The 19,695-nt window shown below is 43.0% G+C and overlaps 1 protein-coding gene across 7 annotated transcripts in view; it reads right to left on the bottom strand.

The window, feature by feature from the left end:
- LOC135093243 (uncharacterized) overlaps positions 1–19,695 on the bottom strand; it is a 157,422-nt gene that overhangs the window by 68,164 nt on the left and 69,563 nt on the right. For all 7 annotated transcript variants that reach the window (XM_063992301.1, XM_063992290.1, XM_063992269.1 and 4 more), the window contains exons 8-10: positions 14,551–14,675; positions 14,165–14,207; positions 10,541–10,764 (exon numbers count right to left, since the gene is read on the bottom strand). In XM_063992301.1, the coding sequence (XP_063848371.1) occupies positions 10,541–10,764; positions 14,165–14,207; positions 14,551–14,675 (392 nt within the window). The remainder of the gene's footprint in view (positions 1–10,540; positions 10,765–14,164; positions 14,208–14,550; positions 14,676–19,695) is intronic.

The raw sequence follows: 19,695 nt of genomic DNA, 5'->3' as shown, positions 1-19,695 counted from the left end.
TTATTCAGCAACGCTCTGTGGTGATGGTGTGCCGTGTGTGGTAAAAACCACGGCGGATAAACCCTGTCACTGCAGCATCCCTGAATGCCCTAATGCCTGCCACATACACTACCTAAGGGATAACACCACTTTTTGATTGCAGTGAGGTAGGCAACCTGCATGAAGTTCAGGGAGTAAGTGCCCACGAGGTGTACATGAACAGCGCACAGCACCAACCAACACAGCCCGACCACACTGACCCAGATGACGAGGACAGTGACCTTTTACTCCTTGACAAGCTTGACTTCATTAAATTAAATAAGTCACAAAGATCTAAGGCGTAAAAAGGCCATCATCAACTTGTTTGAGCCCTCTTCCTACCACATTGCTGAAAATAGGGAGAATTTGGTGTCCATCATCCAGTTCCTTGACAGGATTGTGGCAATAAGATCAAGCCTGGAGGAACTGGACACAAACTCCATTGCCTGCACTGCATGCTCCGAGAGGATCAACAAGAATCAAGGGAGTAGCAGCAACACGTGACCAGCAATGTGGCAGCTTGGAGCTGGTGGACCTCTGATAAATCACATGTGCTCCAAACTTTACAAGTGTCCAGTCAGGTTAATGCTCAACGCCCAGTGCTTCCTGCCCACCTGGCCAGACCTCACAAATACTGAGTCAGGTTAATCCTCCACATGCAGGAAAGGCTTCCTGCCCACAAGGCTAGACCTCAGGTGCTGAGTCAGGTCAATCCCAGCCTCCCAGGGGGTCGCTACCAGCCTTGCTACCACCGCCACCACCACAACTGTTAAACCTATTCCTACCGACACCACCACCACTGCTACAAGATCCATCACCTCTGCTACCATCATCTCTACTGTCCCTTCTACATCCACTAACCAGCCCATCACCTCTACCAATAACGCATCCACAACACAAAATGCACCTCCCCAACAACCTTCCCTTGACTCACCACAAGTAGTGACCACAGGTATTCCACTCCCCCAACCAATCTAATCAAGGCCTCAGCAACCAACACACTGCCCAGAGACAACACCCTTGGCAACGTGAGAGGATAGCACAAACAAACACAACCCCCCTCTACAATGAGACACATCCCAACCCAGAGCCTGCCTTTTGCCATGTTGTGCCAGCCACCTGCCATGTGCCTCCCCAACCCTGCTGAGCCAAGCAATAATCCAGCACCCACACAAGCTGGGCAGCAAGCTGATCCACCACCCACCCACAACTTAGCACCTACCACCCATCTACCACCACCGCCCACCCACAACTTAGTACCTATCACCTATCTACCAAACACCAACCAGCACAGGTGCCCAGGCACCTACTGTCATCACTGCAGGAAGAGGGACCACTCCATGGATGACTATCAGGAGAGTGAGATGTGAAAATTGCAGCTGCCTGGGCCACACCCTTCTAGAGTGTCTCACATGCCTCAGCAAGGAGTGGCAGGAGAGGTTCTTTGCTCACCTCATAAATGAATAAAATCAGACAAGACCTCTTGGTCCAATCCCTTTAGAGATGACCACTCCCACCACAGGTTTCCCTCCTTCACCCCCTTGGCCCCACCAGTGTCACCGTCAATACAGCAACTGGAGCCATGCTGGGTTACTGCTGGGATAAGGTCACCATATTATCAGCCAATGTTAGGGGTCTGCAGACTAACATCAGCAACCTGACATACAGTCACATGCTGCTGCACACTCCTGATGTCGTAGCCACAGAGGAGATCTTCCTTAACTCCTTGGTGCCTGCAAACTTTGGACAACTGACGAGACAGAACGCGAGGCACCGTTTGCCTTTAGAAGAATCTCTCTGTGCAGGTGATGGAAGCTGACATGCCAGAGAACCTAGAGCTCATGTTTTCCAAGATGTGGATGTAAAACAGGGAAGCAGTGCTTCTGTGTGTGCATAACTGCCCTCAGTGGCAGGGGAGTGAACCTCTCCATTTCCTCCACACAAACCTAGATGCCCTACTGTACCAGCAAGCCTGCAAACACCCCATCATCATTGGTGACCTAAATAAACACCTTGTGGCAAGAGCATTCGACAACTTGCTGGTACACTTTGGGCTCACCAACCTTGTTAACTTCCAAACCCAAATTCTGGCTCCTCCCTCAACCCAGTCATCACAGACTTGCCAGAGAGATTCATCACCTGCTGCTCACTTGACACTGTTGGGTCATTTGACCAGTGGTGAGGGTGGACAGGGATACAACCACATCATGCATCAACTGGCTTTGGCAGCAGGCTGACTGGGGCACACCGAGAGCCAAGCTCAGCCAGACTAACTGGGGAGACAATCTCACCAGTACCATTAATGAGCAGGTGGAGGCCTTCATCAGTCACCTGCTGTCCCTCCAGTAAGTGCCATGCCAGACATACAGGTCAAGACCAGGGGACCAGCCCTAGTTCGGATATCATTGTCGTGAGGCGGTAGATGTGAAAAGCAGGGCCTGGCAGAGACTGAGGGCAAGTGACACCCAAGCCAACTGCAACGCATACAAAACCACCTGCTGTAACATGGCCAACACACAAGAAAGACACCATTCGGAGGTAGAAGACTGACCTAATCATCAAGCTGTCGGGTCAGTGTCGGCAAGAAGGATTGGTGGAGCACTGTGAAATAGCAGCAGGGCCTGGCCACTGACAGCACCATCCCCCCATCCATCACACAGAGCAGTGAGATAGTGATGAGAGGGAGGGACAAGGCAGAGTTGCTATCAGCTCACTTCTCCAATAAAAAAAGTGTTCCAGACCCAACCAGCACTCCACCCAGAATCCCAAGGCTGACCACTGCAGAGCTGGACACCCTACACATCACCACAGAGGATGTGATGGCTCTGCTCTGCAAGACCGACACCAAAAAGGTTCTGGGACCAGATAATACCAGTCCTCATCTATTGAAGCGGTGTGCAGCTGAGCTCGCCATTCCACTCACCCAGCTTTACCAGGAATGCCTGGCCTCCCAGATGTGGCCAGCACTATAGAAGCAGGCCTGAGTGATGGCTGTACATAAACAAGGAAGCAGGACGGATCCAAAGAATTACAGGCCCATCTTCCTACTGTCCGTGGTGGGAAAGACCCCTGAGGCTCTCATCACGAGGAAAGTCACCACCTTCCTCAAAGCCCACCATCTCCTCAGCTCAAGGCAGTTTGGGTTCAGGCAGGTTAAGTCAGCCGCCAACCTGCTACTCCTAAGCTCAATGGAGTGGAGCACCGGAATCGACAGCAGGAGAGGTGTGTTTGTTGTCGCCTTGGACATCACTGGCATCTTTGACAGGGTGTGGCACAAGAGAGTGACAGCCAAGCTGAAGAGCCTCAGCGTGTGGTGGACTGCTGCACTTCCTGGCAGACTACCTTCACGGCAGAACCCTTCACACAGTAGTCAACAGCCACTCGTCCTCCCAACACCCTATTGATGCTAGTGTGCCTCAGGGCAGTGTCCTCAGGCCTCTGCTGTGGTGTGTATACTTCAATGACATACTGCAACCGGTCCCTGAGGCTCAGGCATATGCAGATGACTGCACTCTGCACCCTCACCTTCACTTGCAACAGGGATCACCACCAGGACATGGTGGAGAGGATCATTGTTGTCCTGCAAAGCACTGCATCCTGGAGCAGGTGCTGGCAAACAACCCTTGTCCCTGAGAAAACTAAAGTCCTGCAAATCTCCAGGTGGCATGAAAATGCCCATCCACTAGCCATCTTCCTTGAAGGCAGAAGGCTCTTTCCAGCAGTCCATCTCTGTTCTGGGGGTGGAGGGTGAAGTAGGTCTAACTTTCACCATCCATGTATGAAAAGTCACCAGGGATGTGGTATGGAAGCTGAACTGTGTCTGAAGTGCAAGGAAGATTCTCAACGGTCGAGGGATGGTGTCCCTCTACAGGGCCCAGGTCAGGCCCTTAATGGAGTATATACACCTGACCTGGTCCTCCTGCCCACCCTCCTACTTTGCCAAGCTTAAAAGGATCCAGGCCAGAGCACAAAGGACGGTGCACCTGAGGGACGAGGACCAACAACACAACTCCAACCTTTACAACAGCAGCGGGACATGGCAGGCCTGTGCATCACGTACAAGGCCCTCTGGCACAACTATGCTTGCTACCTCCACCTATCCCAACACACAACACCCACACCGCCAGCCAAAGTGATCACCATCTCACTGTACCCTTTGCGAGGGCAGAGTCACCTCCTCTCCTTCCTCCCACAGTACGGCCACATATGGAACAGGCTGGTGCAGTCCACATGCCTACACCACTCCAAATGCCTCCAGGCAATACAAGAGAAGTGTAAAACGAGTGGTTAAAGAGGAAAGTGGAAAAACGATGTTCCTGTGTGCAGAGATATTATTAATAAAATTACTATTACTATTGCCACTATTAATTATCATTAATGTTTTGTAGTAGTATTAGTATAGTAGAACAGTATTAAAATTATTATTACTACTATGTACTATTATTATTATATTTCTTTTCTTTATTACAATTAATATCTACTTTTGTATGTATTATATTTCTTGGTTGCCATAGACTGGCCTGAAACTATACATGCATACCATAGTTCTACACCCCTGGCAAATTGTACCACTTTTTAAGAGACTAGAAGAGAGAGAGAGAGAGAGAGAGAGAGAGAGAGAGAGAGAGAGAGAGAGAGAGAGAGAGAGAGAGAGAGAGAGAGAGAGAGAGAGAGAGAGAGAGAGAGAGAGAGAGAGAGAGAGAGAGAGAGAGAGAGAGAGAGAGAGAGAGAGAGAGAGAGAGAGAGAGAGAGAGAGAGAATGGAGAGAGAGAGAGAATGGAGAGAGAGAGAGAGAGAGAGAGAGAGAGAGAGAGAGAGAGAGAGAGAGAGAGAGAGAGAGAGAGAGAGAGAGAGAGAGAGAGAGAGAGAGAGAGAGAGAGAGAGAGAGAGAGAGAGAGAGAGAGAGAGAGAGAGAGAGAGAGAGAGAGAGAGAGAGAGAGAGAGAGAGAGAGAGAGAGAGAGAGAGAGAGAGAGAGAGAGAGAGAGAGAATGGAGAGAGAGAGAGAGAGAGAGAGAGAGAGAGAGAGAGAGAGAGAGAGAGAGAGAGAGAGAGAGAGAGAGAGAGAGAGAGAGAGAGAGAGAGAATGGAGAGAGAGAGAGAGAGAGAGAGAGAGAGAGAGAGAGAGAATGGAGAGAGAGAGAGAGAGAGAGAATGGAGAGAGAGAGAGAGAGAGAGAATGGAGAGAGAGAGAGAGAATGGAGAGAGAGAGAGAGAGAGAGAGAGAGAGAGAGAGAGAGAGAGAGAGAGAGAGAGAGAGAGAGAGAGAGAGAGAGAGAGAGAGAGAGAGAGAGAGAGAGAGAGAGAGAGAGAGAGAGAGAATGGAGAGAGAGAGAGAGAGAGAGAGAGAGAGAGAGAGAGAGAGAGAGAGAGAGAGAGAGAGAGAGAGAGAGAGAGAGAGAGAGAGAGAGAGAGAGAGAGAGAGAGAGAGAATGGAGAGAGAGAGAGAGAGAGAGAGAGAGAGAGAGAGAGAGAGAGAGAGAGAGAGAGAGAGAGAGAGAGAGAGAGAGAGAGAGAATGGAGAGAGAGAGAATGGAGAGAGAGAGAATGGAGAGAGAGAGAGAATGGAGAGAGAGAGAGAGAGAGAGAGAGAGAGAGAGAGAGAGAGAGAGAGAGAGAGAGAGAGAGAGAGAGAGAGAGAGAGAGAGAGAGAGAGAGAATGGAGAGAGAGAGAGAGAGAGAGAGAGAGAGAGAGAGAGAGAGAGAGAGAGAGAGAGAGAGAGAGAGAGAGAGAGAGAGAGAGAGAGAGAGAGAGAGAGAGAGAGAGAGAGAGAGAGAGAGAGAGAGAGAGAGAGAGAGAGAGAGAGAGAGAGAGAGAGAGAGAGAGAGAGAGAGAGAGAGAGAGAGAGAGAGAGAGAGAGAGAGAGAGAGAGAGAGAGAGAGAGAGAGAGAGAGAGAGAGAGAGAGAGAGAGAGAGAGAGAGAGAGAGAGAGAGAGAGAGAGAGAGAGAGAGAGAGAGAGAGAGAGAGAGAGAGAGAGAGAGAGAGAGAGAGAGAGAGAGAGAGAGAGAGAGAGAGAGAGAGAGAGAGAGAGAGAGAGAGAGAGAGAGAGAGAATGGAGAGAGAGAGAGAATGGAGAGAGAGAGAGAGAGAATGGAGAGAGAGAGAGAGAGAGAGAGAGAGAGAGAGAGAGAGAGAGAGAGAGAGAGAGAGAGAGAGAGAGAGAGAGAGAGAGAGAGAGAGAGAGAGAGAGAGAGAGAGAGAGAGAGAGAGAGAGAGAGAGAGAGAGAGAGAGAGAGAGAGAGAGAATGGAGAGAGAGAGAGAATGGAGAGAGAGAGAGAGAGAGAATGGAGAGAGAGAGAGAGAGAATGGAGAGAGAGAGAGAGAGAGAGAATGGAGAGAGAGAGAGAGAGAGAGAATGGAGAGAGAGAGAGAGAGAGAGAATGGAGAGAGAGAGAGAGAGAGAGAGAGAGAGAGAGAGAGAGAGAGAGAGAGAGAGAGAGAGAGAGAGAGAGAGAGAGAGAGAGAGAGAGAGAGAGAGAGAGAGAGAGAGAGAGAAAATGGAGAGAGAGAGAGAGAAAATGGAGAGAGAGAGAGAGAGAGAGAGAGAGAGAGAGAGAGAGAGAGAGAGAGAGAGAGAGAGAGAGAGAGAGAGAGAGAGAGAGAGAGAGAATGGAAAACATTCAAAACAATTGTTCAATAACCCTAAAGGTGTCATTATACCTGAAACTGGGTAAAGAGGTTCATCATATCGAGGGTTTATTGTATAGTGGGATCTCACATCTAATGATTTTGCATCTAATGAATTCACATTTAGCATTATTATTGGACAACTAACCATATTAATATCTAATGAGCGAGATTTTAATCTAACGAAATAATTCCAGGCACATGGTTTAAACCAGCTGCCTATTAAGGGAGTGCGTGACCTCATTATAGTGGAATGATTTTGTACTGAGCATTTAGGTGTGGACCCCTAGGCAATTTGGATTTCCTCTACCCTCTGCACCATACCTATGATGATCTGAGAATATCCTTACTTTCAATTTAAGTTCATCTATTTTCTTCAAAGACCGTTTTCTTTCATAATTTCCTTGCAAAGAAGACAAAAAAGGCACATGGCAGGTGTGGCAATTTCCATTACTGATGGTGACCAGAGGAAGGAACCTCTGACTGCTGAGCCTGACCTGTGCTGCATGGCTGTGGCCAGTCATTGTATGACCCTGGTAAGATCAGAGAGTAGTGTTGCCAAGAATTATGGTATACCATTGCCATTATCCTCAAAGAAACAATATATTCATAGTATTTTCCATCCTTATTGAAGAAATTAATGTATTCAGATTCATATTAAAGAAACAAATAGTTAACATATTAAACAGAAAGTATGTTGTGACTGACACAGCAGGGCAATTGGCTGGAGAGTCCCCATGGGGGCCATACCTGAATGCCCAGTATGAAACTATTTCATTTACTACCCATCCTCCTTTGCTCACTTCACTCACACCACCTCTTCCACTGATCAAAGTCTTCTGTGTCCATGCTGTATAGTTTTCTTTCCCAGGCTACCACCTTTGATAGTGGATTATGCCTTGTGCTATGTCAGCCCAACTTTCGGTAAGTGGTGGGATGAAAAAAAAAAAAAAAAAAAAAAAAAAAAAAAAAAAAAAAAAAAAAAAAACATGAAGCTTGCCAACCATGTCGTTAAAATATGAATCATTATTCCATGGAAAACAAAGCAAAGGTGATTGAACTTATTGAGAAAGATGAAATAAAGGCTAGTCTAAAAAGTAGCAAATAAGTTAATTGGCAATGTGAAACATATCACAGCGACTATAAAAAGACTATTCATCCATCTTATAGCTGTGATGGAAATTTCACCTAGAGTGGTGGACTGAAGGAAGGTTTCATAACAAAGACAGTATTTGTGGGCTACAGATAAGAATGCTATATTGTTCTATAATGCCATCTACAAAAAAGAAAATATTAAAGATGCCCCACCATTCATTGCCTCAGTTGGCTAGTTTGCTAATCAACATAAAGCATGCTGTATATCAGGGGAGAAAGTTCTTAAGCCAACACTGGTGCTGCCGACTCATATTTCACCATTGCCCAGGAGTTAATTATAATTTAAGCTGGGAGGATACATCTTGGATCAAGTCTACAACTGCAATGAAACTGGCCTTTATTGGAAGAGGTCACCATGAACCAACTTTTATCCACACAATTGAAACACAGGCACTAAGACTTATAATGGCAAAGGATAGACTGAGCATTTTACTGACCTGCAATGCAACTGGCACTCAGCAATTAAAGCTTTCTGTTTTCTACAAATTCAAGACACCCAGAGCTTATACAGGGACAGATGAGTAAGTTGGATGACATCTAATGGGCCCTCTAACTCTAAGGATTACATGAACATGATGCTGTTTGCTGAATGGCTTGATAAGCATATAGTGCCAGATGCACTATGCAAGTGTCATGACTGAATTTAGATGGGCATGAACGATATCTGGCTGGCCATCACCCTGCTATTCAAGTTGAATTCTTGCCTGCAAACATGACATAATTTATTCAACCACTGGATCAGTAAATAATAGCTAATGTAAACTTGCTGTACTACGAGAGTGTATACCAAGGTAAGAAGGCATAGATAGACAAGAAGAATTGAAAGCAACAGAGGAAATGTCTGATGGTGAGGAAAAGATAAGATGAAGGCCAGCACCTGAGACAGCCCCACCACAGCCAGCACCCGAGACAGCCCCACCACAGTCAGCACATGAGACAGTCCCACCACAGCCAGCAAACGAGACAGCTCCACCACAGCCAGCGCCCAAGACAGCTCCACCACAGCCAAAACCCAAGACAGCTCCACCACAGCCAGCACCCAAGACAGTCCCTTCAAAGACCATCACTTTGGTGAAACAGTTTTGGTGAAACTTCAAAAACATAACAGATACAATAAAGGATGCCTGGCATCCTTCTCTTTCCAGCCTGGTACCCAACTTGGGTTGACAGCAGCAGAAGGCTCAACTTCTCCATGAAGCAGTAGAGGCAGCCAGAAATATCCCAGCACCAGGTTTTGGTGAGGTTAATGAGGCTCTTCTACCAAGAATGTCGCAAGAAGAAACAAAAACTGCTGAAGAGATGGTGGAAGATGCAGAGGTCGAATTGATGGCACAAGAAAAAAACAAGGAAGTGAAAAAGGAAAAAGTTACAGCTGGCTATTTGTCTAGGAAGATTACCAATCTGACATAAATGGAATAGTTTCTGCATGATACTGACACACCAGGCTAGCTGTGGGTGGGAAAGGTGTTACCTTTTCTGCATAAACTAAACCAGGAACTAAGGAAAGTCTATGAAAAATAAAGAAAAAAGCAGTTATCATGCAACATTTAAATAAATACTGTGAACCTGGGGAAGTTGTGGCAAATTTGTATGAAAATGAAGGACATGAAACTGTGAGTGACAATGAGGACATAGGTAATCTAACTGATGACATTTCTGATAATTTTTTTCTGGATTTACTGAAAAATACTAATGTAGACAAAAGGATAAAAAAAAAAAAAACTTGCCAAGTTATCGTAAGAGATGGTAAAGAGTGAGAAGAGAGAGGACAGGACAGTGGTAGCAGTGGCAGTGATGATAGCAATGGGCAGAAAGACAAAAAACATCAAATAATTGCCAAAAAAATTTAACTTCACAACAACCATAGCTCAAGCAACTATGAAGTTAGGTGTTCTGAGACATCTCCGCCAGTTTTTCTCACCCCCCCCAGCTGCTAACTCTGTACAAGGGCCTTATCCGTCCATGTATGGAGTATGCTTCACATGTCTGGGGGGTTCCACTCATACTGCTCTTCTAGACAGGGTGGAATCAAAAGCTTTTCGTCTCATCAACTCCTCTCCTCTAACTGACTGTCTTCAGCCTCTCTCTCACCGCTGCAATGTTGCATATCTAGCTGTCTTCTACTGCTATTTTCATGCTAACTGCTCTTCTGATCTTGCTAACTGCATGCCTCCCCTCCTTTCGCAGCCTTGCTGCACAAGACTTTCTTCTTTCTCTCACCCCTATTCTGTCCACCTCTCTAATGCAAGAGTTAACCAGTATTCTCAATCATTCATCCCTTTCTCTGGTAAACTCTGGAACTCCCTGCCTGCTTCTGTATTTCCACCTTCCTATGACTTAAATTCCTTCAAGAGGGAGGTTTCAAGACACTTGTCCATCAATTTTTGACCAATGCTTTGACCCTTTTATGGGACTGGCATTTCAGTGGGCATTTTTTTTATTAGATTTTTATTGCCCTTGGCCAGTGTCCTTCCTACATAAAAAAAAAAAAAAAAATGCACACCACAGCTACCTAGCAGACAATTGCTGAGCTACTGGAGTCAGTTTGCAACACCCAGGATTTTTAAACTTTCGTACTGGGCATTCTAGCAAATGGCTTGTGTATTCAGACCAGCAGATTTTGTCCGTTGCATCCAATATCCATTAATGTGCTGTCTGTACACAAGAGATTCAACTGTATGAGCAATTCAAATAAAACCTAAGTGCTCTTTTCATTGGGACCTCCCTATAGTACAATACCTGTACAGATTTGATAGTAGTTGGACAAAATGGCAGTCTTGTCCGCTTTGAAATCTTGCATGTTCTCCCAGAGATCAGAAGATTTGTTTCTGAAATATCTGTATTATTTTTGCTGCTCTTGCTGTTGTCATTGTTGTTGATACTGCTGCTATTGTTGTTGGTGTCAATACTGGTGTTGACTTCATGTAGGGCTGCTTCAATAAGAGAATCAGGCATCCCAAGGGCTGAGAGGGAGAAAAAAAAATGTTATCAGGGAATAAATAAATTAAGTAATCCACCAAGGCTTTTAACCAGTGTTGAAATGTTATTACTTTGTTACATTTAGCATATTTATAAGTCATGACACTCTGTCCCTAAGCTAGAAGAATAATGTCACTGTGTTCCCTGCATGTTGTAAATGAAAGAAGTTTAAAATCTCCTGGATTTTACCATCTGCTGCAATCACATGTGGTATAAGAATTGAGTCTATTATGATATTGCAGGAAAAGTTCTGCTTTCAAGGCCTAATACATATACAATATATGAAAAAAAAAAAAAAAAAAAAATGTGGGCACCCACCAACACTTGCTAGGGCACTTATCACTCCTTATAAGTTTTCTTCTCTTACTTGAATTATGTTATTTTAGATATCTGGCAACACACATGGTCCAGCAGACATGTATGACATGCAGTGTCATTCTGCCACTAGACTAGTGCTGAGTTACTGTCTTGGGTAGATGTTGGTCACATGCTTACATCAACATTCTCTACCATCTTCCTTCTTACACCATTTTTTTCCAAATCCTCCATCATATCTGCCAAGCACTGTCTGGTGTGGAGAAAACCACAATTCTCAGCCTGATTAACAAAAATATCTCTCCAAGGGAAATTTCAAGGCATACTGGATAAAAAAAGAAAAAAAAAAAAAAAAAAAAAAAAAAAAAAAAAGCTGGAAAGCTGAAAAATGCATCCTGGTTTGCTTAGTGACATATCTCAAGGTGTTTTCTATTAACAATGATCTGTTTCAGATCACTGATCTATTTATCATCTTCATCTGGATTCCCAATTATCTGAGTGATCTGTATGATGATCTAGATCAGCAGGTTGACTACCACAGTAGACACATGCCACCCATTGCAGTGGCTGGTGCAGCCTCTACTGGGGACTTGTTTAGGAAAATACATCCCACAAAATGGCTGACAGGTCTGTGCAAACTAAATGATAATGAATTGTTGCAGATTATTACTGTAGGCACCAAAGATGTGTAAGTGGTTATAGATACCAGAATCAAGGGAGATATAACATGCTATACCAATCCTTGTTTTTTTTGCTTATAATTATAATTACATTGCCGCATTTACTAATGCCAAGAGATTCCTCCAAGCAGAGTTCAAGGTTCTGCAAGTCACCTGCTGCCAGGCCTTGTCAATAAGACTGAAGTGATGCAGGATATTAATTAAAATGGTTATGGAGAGTTAACTCTATGTCAGAGATAACCTTGATGCACCTTTGAAAAAGTGCCTTAGTGTACAAGTTCTTAAAAGTTAGAAATTATCTGTTGGTCCATTGGCTGAAACAGTGGAGTCATATTAGAAGGCAGAAACTTCATGGTGATGAAGTTGAATTCTTCTAGTACTCAACCTCCAGGCCTGGGGGGGTGAGCAGGAGCAATGTCAAGCAAAAGCAAGCACTTGAATGGGAAGTTTTCATTAAGGAGCAAAAACATCATTGACCTATTCCAGAAAAATCTCTCTGGTCACCCAGGCTTTACTGTTAGCCCTCCACATAAAGGACAACATGCTTTTCGTAACATTATTTTTCTTAAACACACAAGGGTTCTCCAAATGATATCCAAGTATTGGTTTTATCTTAAAATCACCATTAGCTTTGCCAGTAGTTAGCCTGTCCTTGTGTCCACGTAAAACCTTTTCCTTCTGGGTTTTGTGTATTCTATATAGTGATATATATATGTATAGGTACATATGTGCATGCACATGTGCAACATCTATATGTAGTGCATAGGTCTACAAATGGTTATCAAAACAAAGCATGGAGTAATAAAATAGTAATAAAATGAAGCCTCAAAGTTTATACTTGTTTTTTATCCAGTTCTAGTAACACTTAAGGGGTGGTGAGCAGTGGGCACCTTTTTTTTTTTTTTGTGTGTATACTGTGGATTTAAGTATGCTTCCACAAGTCATCCTCAAACAAACATGGTTTCTGAGCATTAGTGCTCTTCCCTCCTAAAGTTTAGTTAGAAGCTATGTTAGAGAGAGAGAGAGAGAGAGAGAGAGAGAGAGAGAGAGAGAGAGAGAGAGAGAGAGAGAGAGAGAGAGAGAGAGAGAGAGAGAGAGAGAGAGAGAGAGAGAGAGAATAACATAACATTATCCCACAGCTATGGACTGGAGGAGGAAGCTGCAGCCAACCGCCACATCAATGCCACTCTGAGCCGCGTTGCAGCCTGGGGAAGGAAATGGCAAGTAAAGTTTGCCGCTCACAAAACCCAGCAGCTCACTATCAACAGGACAAGTAGAGCCCCGCGCCTCACCTTCAACAGGGAGACGCTGATGCCGCGGGATGAGGTGGAGGTGCTGGGGGTCACTTACGACTATAAGTTGACCTTCAGAACCCACGTGGAGCAACTCGCCAGAGAGGGCCTCGGGGAAGCTGGCATCCCTGAGGAGAATCTCCTACCTCCTTGATGCCAAGGGACTGGAGTTACTCTACAAGGCGCAGGTCCGCTCCTCCTTGGAGTACGCGTGCCTGGCCTGGGGTGGGGTGGCAAACAAGCACCTCGCTCTCCTGGACAAGGTGCATGACCGAGCGGCGAGGTTCATCAGGAACAGTGAGCTCAGCCTTCAGCCTGCACTGCACACCCTCCAGCACCGACAAGACGTGGCGGGCCTCACCGTCATGTTCAAGGTGCAACAGCAACGGATGCCGCACCTACAGGCTCTCCGGCAGCCTGTCCGACATGCCAAAGTCACCACCAGAGCTGTCACACGTGCCCCTGGGGAGCTGCACCAGCCCAGGTGCAGAACGTGGCACCAGCAAAGACAGTTTCTGAACACATACATCGGCTGGTGGAACGCGTTTGTTACCGTGCAGCCAAGTGCATTATGATGGACCAGGCAGCAGTTCAAGACTGCAGTGAATGTGTGGTTGCCACAGACAGACAGAGAGAGGCTTTCAGATAGAAGGCATTAACAGTGACTTCTTTAGCTTAATTTGCTGTATTAAATATGTAAAGTACATGTACTGCAACTCTGTAAACACATATGATGTAGATTTGTATATATAAAAAAAAAGGAGAGAGAGAGAGAGAGAGAGAGAGAGAGAGAGAGAGAGAGAGAGAGAGAGAGAGAGAGAGAGAGAGAGAGAGAGGAGAGAGAGAGAGAGAGAGAGAGAGAGAGAGAGAGAGAGAGAGAGAGAGGGAGGGAGGGAGGGAGGGAGGGAGGGAGGGAGGGAGGGAGAGAGAGAGAGAGAGAGAGAGAGAGAGAGAGAGAGAGAGAGAGAGAGAGAGAGAGAGAGAGAGAGAGAGAGAGAGAGAGAGAGAGAGAGAGAGAGAGAGAGAGAGAGAGAGAGAGAGAGAGAGAGAGAGAAATTTTGTAACTTTCTAATGACCATTATAATGTGGATACTCACTTCTCTTGGCTGATGGTTTAACAACTTCCATATCCTTCATGTCCTGAAATTCAATAAAGATCTTGGTTACAATCTAAAGTAACTGCTTTTCTTATAAATTATTCAAAATAATAAAATAATAAGAGTAATAACACATATCTTAGCAAAGAAGCTGTGGTAACAGAAAATTTCAAAACAATCAGAGAACAGTGCTGGAGAAAAGAAAAAGAAAAAAAAGAAAAGAATAAGAGGATTAGAATATGCTAGAAGGGGTAAAAATTACTGATGACTCTTTAGTCATGGCAATCATCTTGGGGAGGGGTTACAATGGATGAAGAAAAATAAAATAAAATAAAAAACTCCCAGTTATACATAAAACAGTAATCATATCAGGCATTGATACTCACTGAGTTAGCTGTTTGTAGTGTGCCACTATCCAAGTTATAATTTACTGGGCTACCAGTTATATGCTGCTCCAAGAAGTACACACCTAAGCAGAATGCAGTCTTTTTTGGAAAACCCATCTTTATTTCTGAAAAGAAATTAATTGCATTGAAGCTAAGCATACAATATAGAGACTACCTTTCCTAAGAGATGTTATCCAGAACACAGAATACATTAATATGTAAGAAAACCAATCACTGCCTAACTGGGGCATTTGTAATGGTCTGAAAAACTGACTGCTGGATATCTTTGATGATTTCTGGAATGGATGAAATTAGTTTTTTTTACTCGATAAGTCAGGGATGTCATGTGCTACCAGGTGATGAAGTCTATTTTGCTGAATTTTAAAGGGACTCAAAAGAGATTTAAGTGCCCCGTGCTGTTGTATTATTGCCTGACATGCATGCTAACACACGTGTTATGACTCGGAGCTTGTACACATGTAAAATTCACATTAAAAATGTTTCTTCCTCTGTAAATTTTGTCATATGTCATTCCTCTCTCCAATTAGGCCAGGTGACACTGCTGCAATAGGTGAGCACACAAGACCCTCAGTCCTCACCCAAATATTGATGAAAGAGGGGATCTGAGATTTTATCTCTGCACTACACTTAAAAACATCTTTACAAATGACATGTAAATGCAAGGCAATTAAGAGGCTTACTCCTTCATTATCAAATAACCTCTTCCCCCCTTCCCACATGGAATTCACTCTTCATTTATCATCAGTCACAAAGAGGCTCCTTGAGAAGCACACAGAGAGGTTGAGTGACAGAAAAATAAACTATAGACCATTCACTTAAGCTAGATTCCTGGAGCCTAGGCAGGTTTGTAAGCTCGCAGCTAGTTGGCTGCACCATTCTGTTGCTAGCACTCACATCAAGCCACATTTTACATGCTCGAGTGAAAAATGTTTCCATATTATATGCCATAACTCACTTCATATACAGGATAGCCAGTTTTGATTGATCAGACTCAGCAGTGACTGTAGAATCAAGACATATTGTGAAAACTTGAGAAAACAAAAAGGAAAATGGTATTACGAGTTGAACTGTGAAGCTGTTAAAAAAATGTTTATAACACATTCTACTTATGTTCATTATTTTCAAAAGTTAATCATTGAATGCCAAAATATAATATTACATTACATAGGAAAAACACTCATGAATATGACAGTGTGATCAGAATGTAGATAAAACTCCACATGTTGAAAACAGTTATTTATAGCAACATGTCATTCGCTGCAACCATCATGGTGGCGCAACACACACACAGATATATATATATATATATATATATATATATATATATATATATATATATATATATATATATATATATATATATATATATATATATATATATATATATATATATATATATATATATATATATATATATATATATATATATATATATATATATATATATATATATATATATATATATATATATATATATATATATATATATATAATGAATATATATATATAATGAATATATAGATAGACATGCATTTATAGATGGGCTGAGATTGAGATATTGTTAGGCAAAATTGGTCCCACAACACCTCAGCTTTCATGATTAAATTCCATTCAAACTTAGAATAAAAGTTTGTTGGAGAAGTGTATTAGAACAGCCTCCATTACATGAAAGACCTTTGTTTTTCTGAAGAAAAGTTACACATTTTCATTGTAGAATTCTTTTGCTTGGCTTTTATTTTATTTATTAATTTTTTTTATTTACCAACATAATCCAACCTCCCTACCCAAATTAGGCTTTAAAGAGGGCTAAGACAATATTGTTGTAACATAACCCAATCTATGAAAGAAAAAAACAATGGGATAAACAAAGATATTAAAGAAAAGAACGAGGACCATTCTTCAGATATAACATTATGCTGACCATTAACTAATCAACAATTTTAAATAAGCTCATTTTTACTCATAGCATGCATAATCCTCCTTAACTTCAGCAATTAGGCTTTAAAGAGGGCCAAGACAATATTGTTGTAACATAACCCAACCTCCCTAACCAAATTAGGCTTTAAAGAGGCAATCTTTTGCTATAACATTACAGTACTGTGAAAGAAAAAATAATGGGATAAACAAAGATATTAAAGAAAAGAACAAGGACCATTCTTCAGATATAACATTATGCTGACCATTAACTAATCAACAATTTTAAATAAGCTCATCTTTACTCGTAGCATGCATAATCCTTCTTAACTTCAGCAATTTGGGACATGTCTTAATTTAAAAGATAGTATAATTATTTTATAACTGCCATCAAAACAAAAAAAATGCTAATATAATACATTTTCAACTTTCCAAGCCCCTTTGTCATCAATGAACAAGTACTTTAAATACAGGCTTCAGTCAGCCATAACTTGTAACTATGAAAGAAGATACGAAAACCCATAGTCCTTGTGAAAGAAAATTATGAATTTTTTGTAACCATAAGTACAATAATTGTGGGTACTACTTTTGACTTTTTTATAAGTACCATCCCAGCTGTTTGGTGTCTAATTTCACTCTGCCTCCACACACCATGCCAAGTGTCATGCCGCCATGATGGTTGTGTCGAGTGACATATTACTATAAATATAACTGTTTTCAATATGTGGAGCTTTACCTGCATTCTGATCACATTATCATGTTCACAAGTTTTTTATGTAATGTAATGATATACTTCAGTATTGAATGAACAATTGTTGAAAATACTGAGTGCAGGTAAAACGTAGTATAAACATTTTTTAACATCTTCACAGTTCAACTCTTTGTAATACCATTTTCTTTTTTGTTTCCTAAAGTTTTTACAATATATCTTGATTCTACAGTCACTGCTGAATCTGGTGATGTCAACCAAAACTGGCTATCCTGTATATGAAGTGAGTTACAGCATATACAGAAACATTTCTCACTTGAGCATGCAAAATGTGGCTTGATGTGAGTGCTAGCAAGAGAATGGTGCAGCCAATCAGCTGGGAGCTTGCAAACCCACCTAGATGCCAGGAATCTAGCTTAAGTGAATGGACTATAGTGGCGCTCCTTCATGAAGAGTGGCCCAGCACCACCTATCCGCCAATCCCTTTGCTTATTTCATGCTTCAGTACATTGTTTTTCCATGTTATTGTATTAGTTACAGGATCATCAAATAAGACTTTCTAGGCATCATAAGAAAAGTCATACCTTGCTGAAAACCTTACTTTTGACTTTGTTAAAGAAATGCATTGTGATCCTCATTTGTCCTAGGCAAAGCTGTCACCAGACAGTCCTGGGGCCCCTACCCTCCCCACAACAGCTACAGGGATGGGGTCCACATTATCCTTCACCTCAGCTGTTAGATATAGGGTTTTCTATGCATCTTTTTGCCCACCCATTACTTAATGGCTTTCTATATAATTTTTAGAATATAAATTTGCATTGTATATGTTTATTTCTTTAGTAGTTGTGTAATGATGGTCAGAAAATCCCAGGGTGGTGGTGGTTGGCAGGAATGCTTCCCCGAATGACCATGTTATAATGGATTGGCTATACAGTTTACTATCAAGTTTTAAAGAACAAAACCCAATCTTATAGCTAGGGAGCAGTGTTCTGCAGCTACTCCTTAACCCTGAAAGCACAGAGTTGTTTTGCCTTGCATGCTCTCCCACACAAGCATATTCAGGTAAAAGCATGCCTCACTTCAACTATTTATATCTTCATTCCTACTCAACACATGTTACCAGATGAAGTATCATTATAAAGTACATGCCTTTACCTGTCCTTTGAAGATTACATGAAGACTATTTGACCATTGGTAGAATGAGTACAGAATAATAAAGTAAAGAATAATGAGTAAAGAATAATAAAGCACATTACTGCCTCCTAGGAGGAGGCAGTAGACACCTGCCGAAATGATAATTACTCCCAGTGAGGTCTAAAGCACTGTTCAGGGGGTGCTGTGAACTTATCATTAAACCCAGCTGTGACCTCACTGAACGTTTCCCTTTGTGTCTCACAACACAAGGGGGCAGTCACAGCCTGCCCTCTAAAGACAACTCTCTTCCTCCTCACAAAACTACAAGCACCTAATAACACATACACCCTTCACCCAAAAATTTTAAAATCATCATGGCGACTCCTACACCAGCCTCGGAGTCCCCATCTGGGGAGGGGACCATAAATGTCCCCAGGTCGGACTGCCTTTCTGTCGACGACCCTAAGTGTCTTGACACCCCCCCTCAACTTTTTCTTCATTAACTTCTGCAACATTCGCGGTCTAAGATCTAATTTTCAATCTGTAGAACACCACCTCTCCTCTTCTAAACCTCATCTTCTTTTCCTCACTGAAACTCAGGTGTCTGAGGCAACTGACAGTAGCCCCTTTTCTGTTCCCTCCTACTTTCTCTATCCTCATTTTCGATCCAAAGCTGGATGCTGCGTTTATGTGCGCAATGGCTTAACCTGCTCTCGTGCCCACGCTCTTCAATCTTCCGAGTTTTCCACCATCTGGCTACGACTACAGAGTCACTCTCATACTAAATTTATCTGTGCTGTATACCTCTCTCCTAACTCTTCTGACTGTAAGAAATTCTTTGACTACTTAACTTCCAAAGTGGAGCACATTCTGACCCTCTTCCCTTTTGCAGAGATCTCCATTCTTGGAGACTTCAATGTTCACCACCAGCTTTGGCTTTCCTCTCCCTTCATTGATCATCCTGGTGAACTAGCCTACAACTTTGCTATCCTCCATGACCTAGAGCAATTGGTGCAACACCCTACTCGTATTCCTGACGGTCTTGGAGATACGCCCAACATTGTTGACCTTTTCCTGACCTCTAATCCTTCTGCTTATGCTGTCACCCTTTCTTCTCCGTTGGGCTCCTCCGATCACAATCTCATATCTTTATCTTGTCCTATCACTCCAATCCCTCCTCAGGATCCCCGTAAGCGAAGGTGCCTCTGGCGTTTTGCCTCTGCTAGTTGGGGGACCTGAGGAGGTATTTTGCTGATTTTCCTTGGAATGACTACTGCTTCCGTGTCAGAGACCCGTCTTTGTGTGCTGAGCGCATAACAGAGGTGATAGTGTCTGGCATGGAGGCGTACATTCCTCACTCTTTTTCT

This window comes from Scylla paramamosain, chromosome 3, assembly GCF_035594125.1.
Source record: "Scylla paramamosain isolate STU-SP2022 chromosome 3, ASM3559412v1, whole genome shotgun sequence".
Classification (NCBI taxonomy): Eukaryota; Metazoa; Arthropoda; class Malacostraca; order Decapoda; family Portunidae; genus Scylla; species Scylla paramamosain.
The sequence above is the reverse complement of the archived record's forward strand: the minus strand, read 5'-3'. Positions and strand labels throughout refer to the sequence as shown.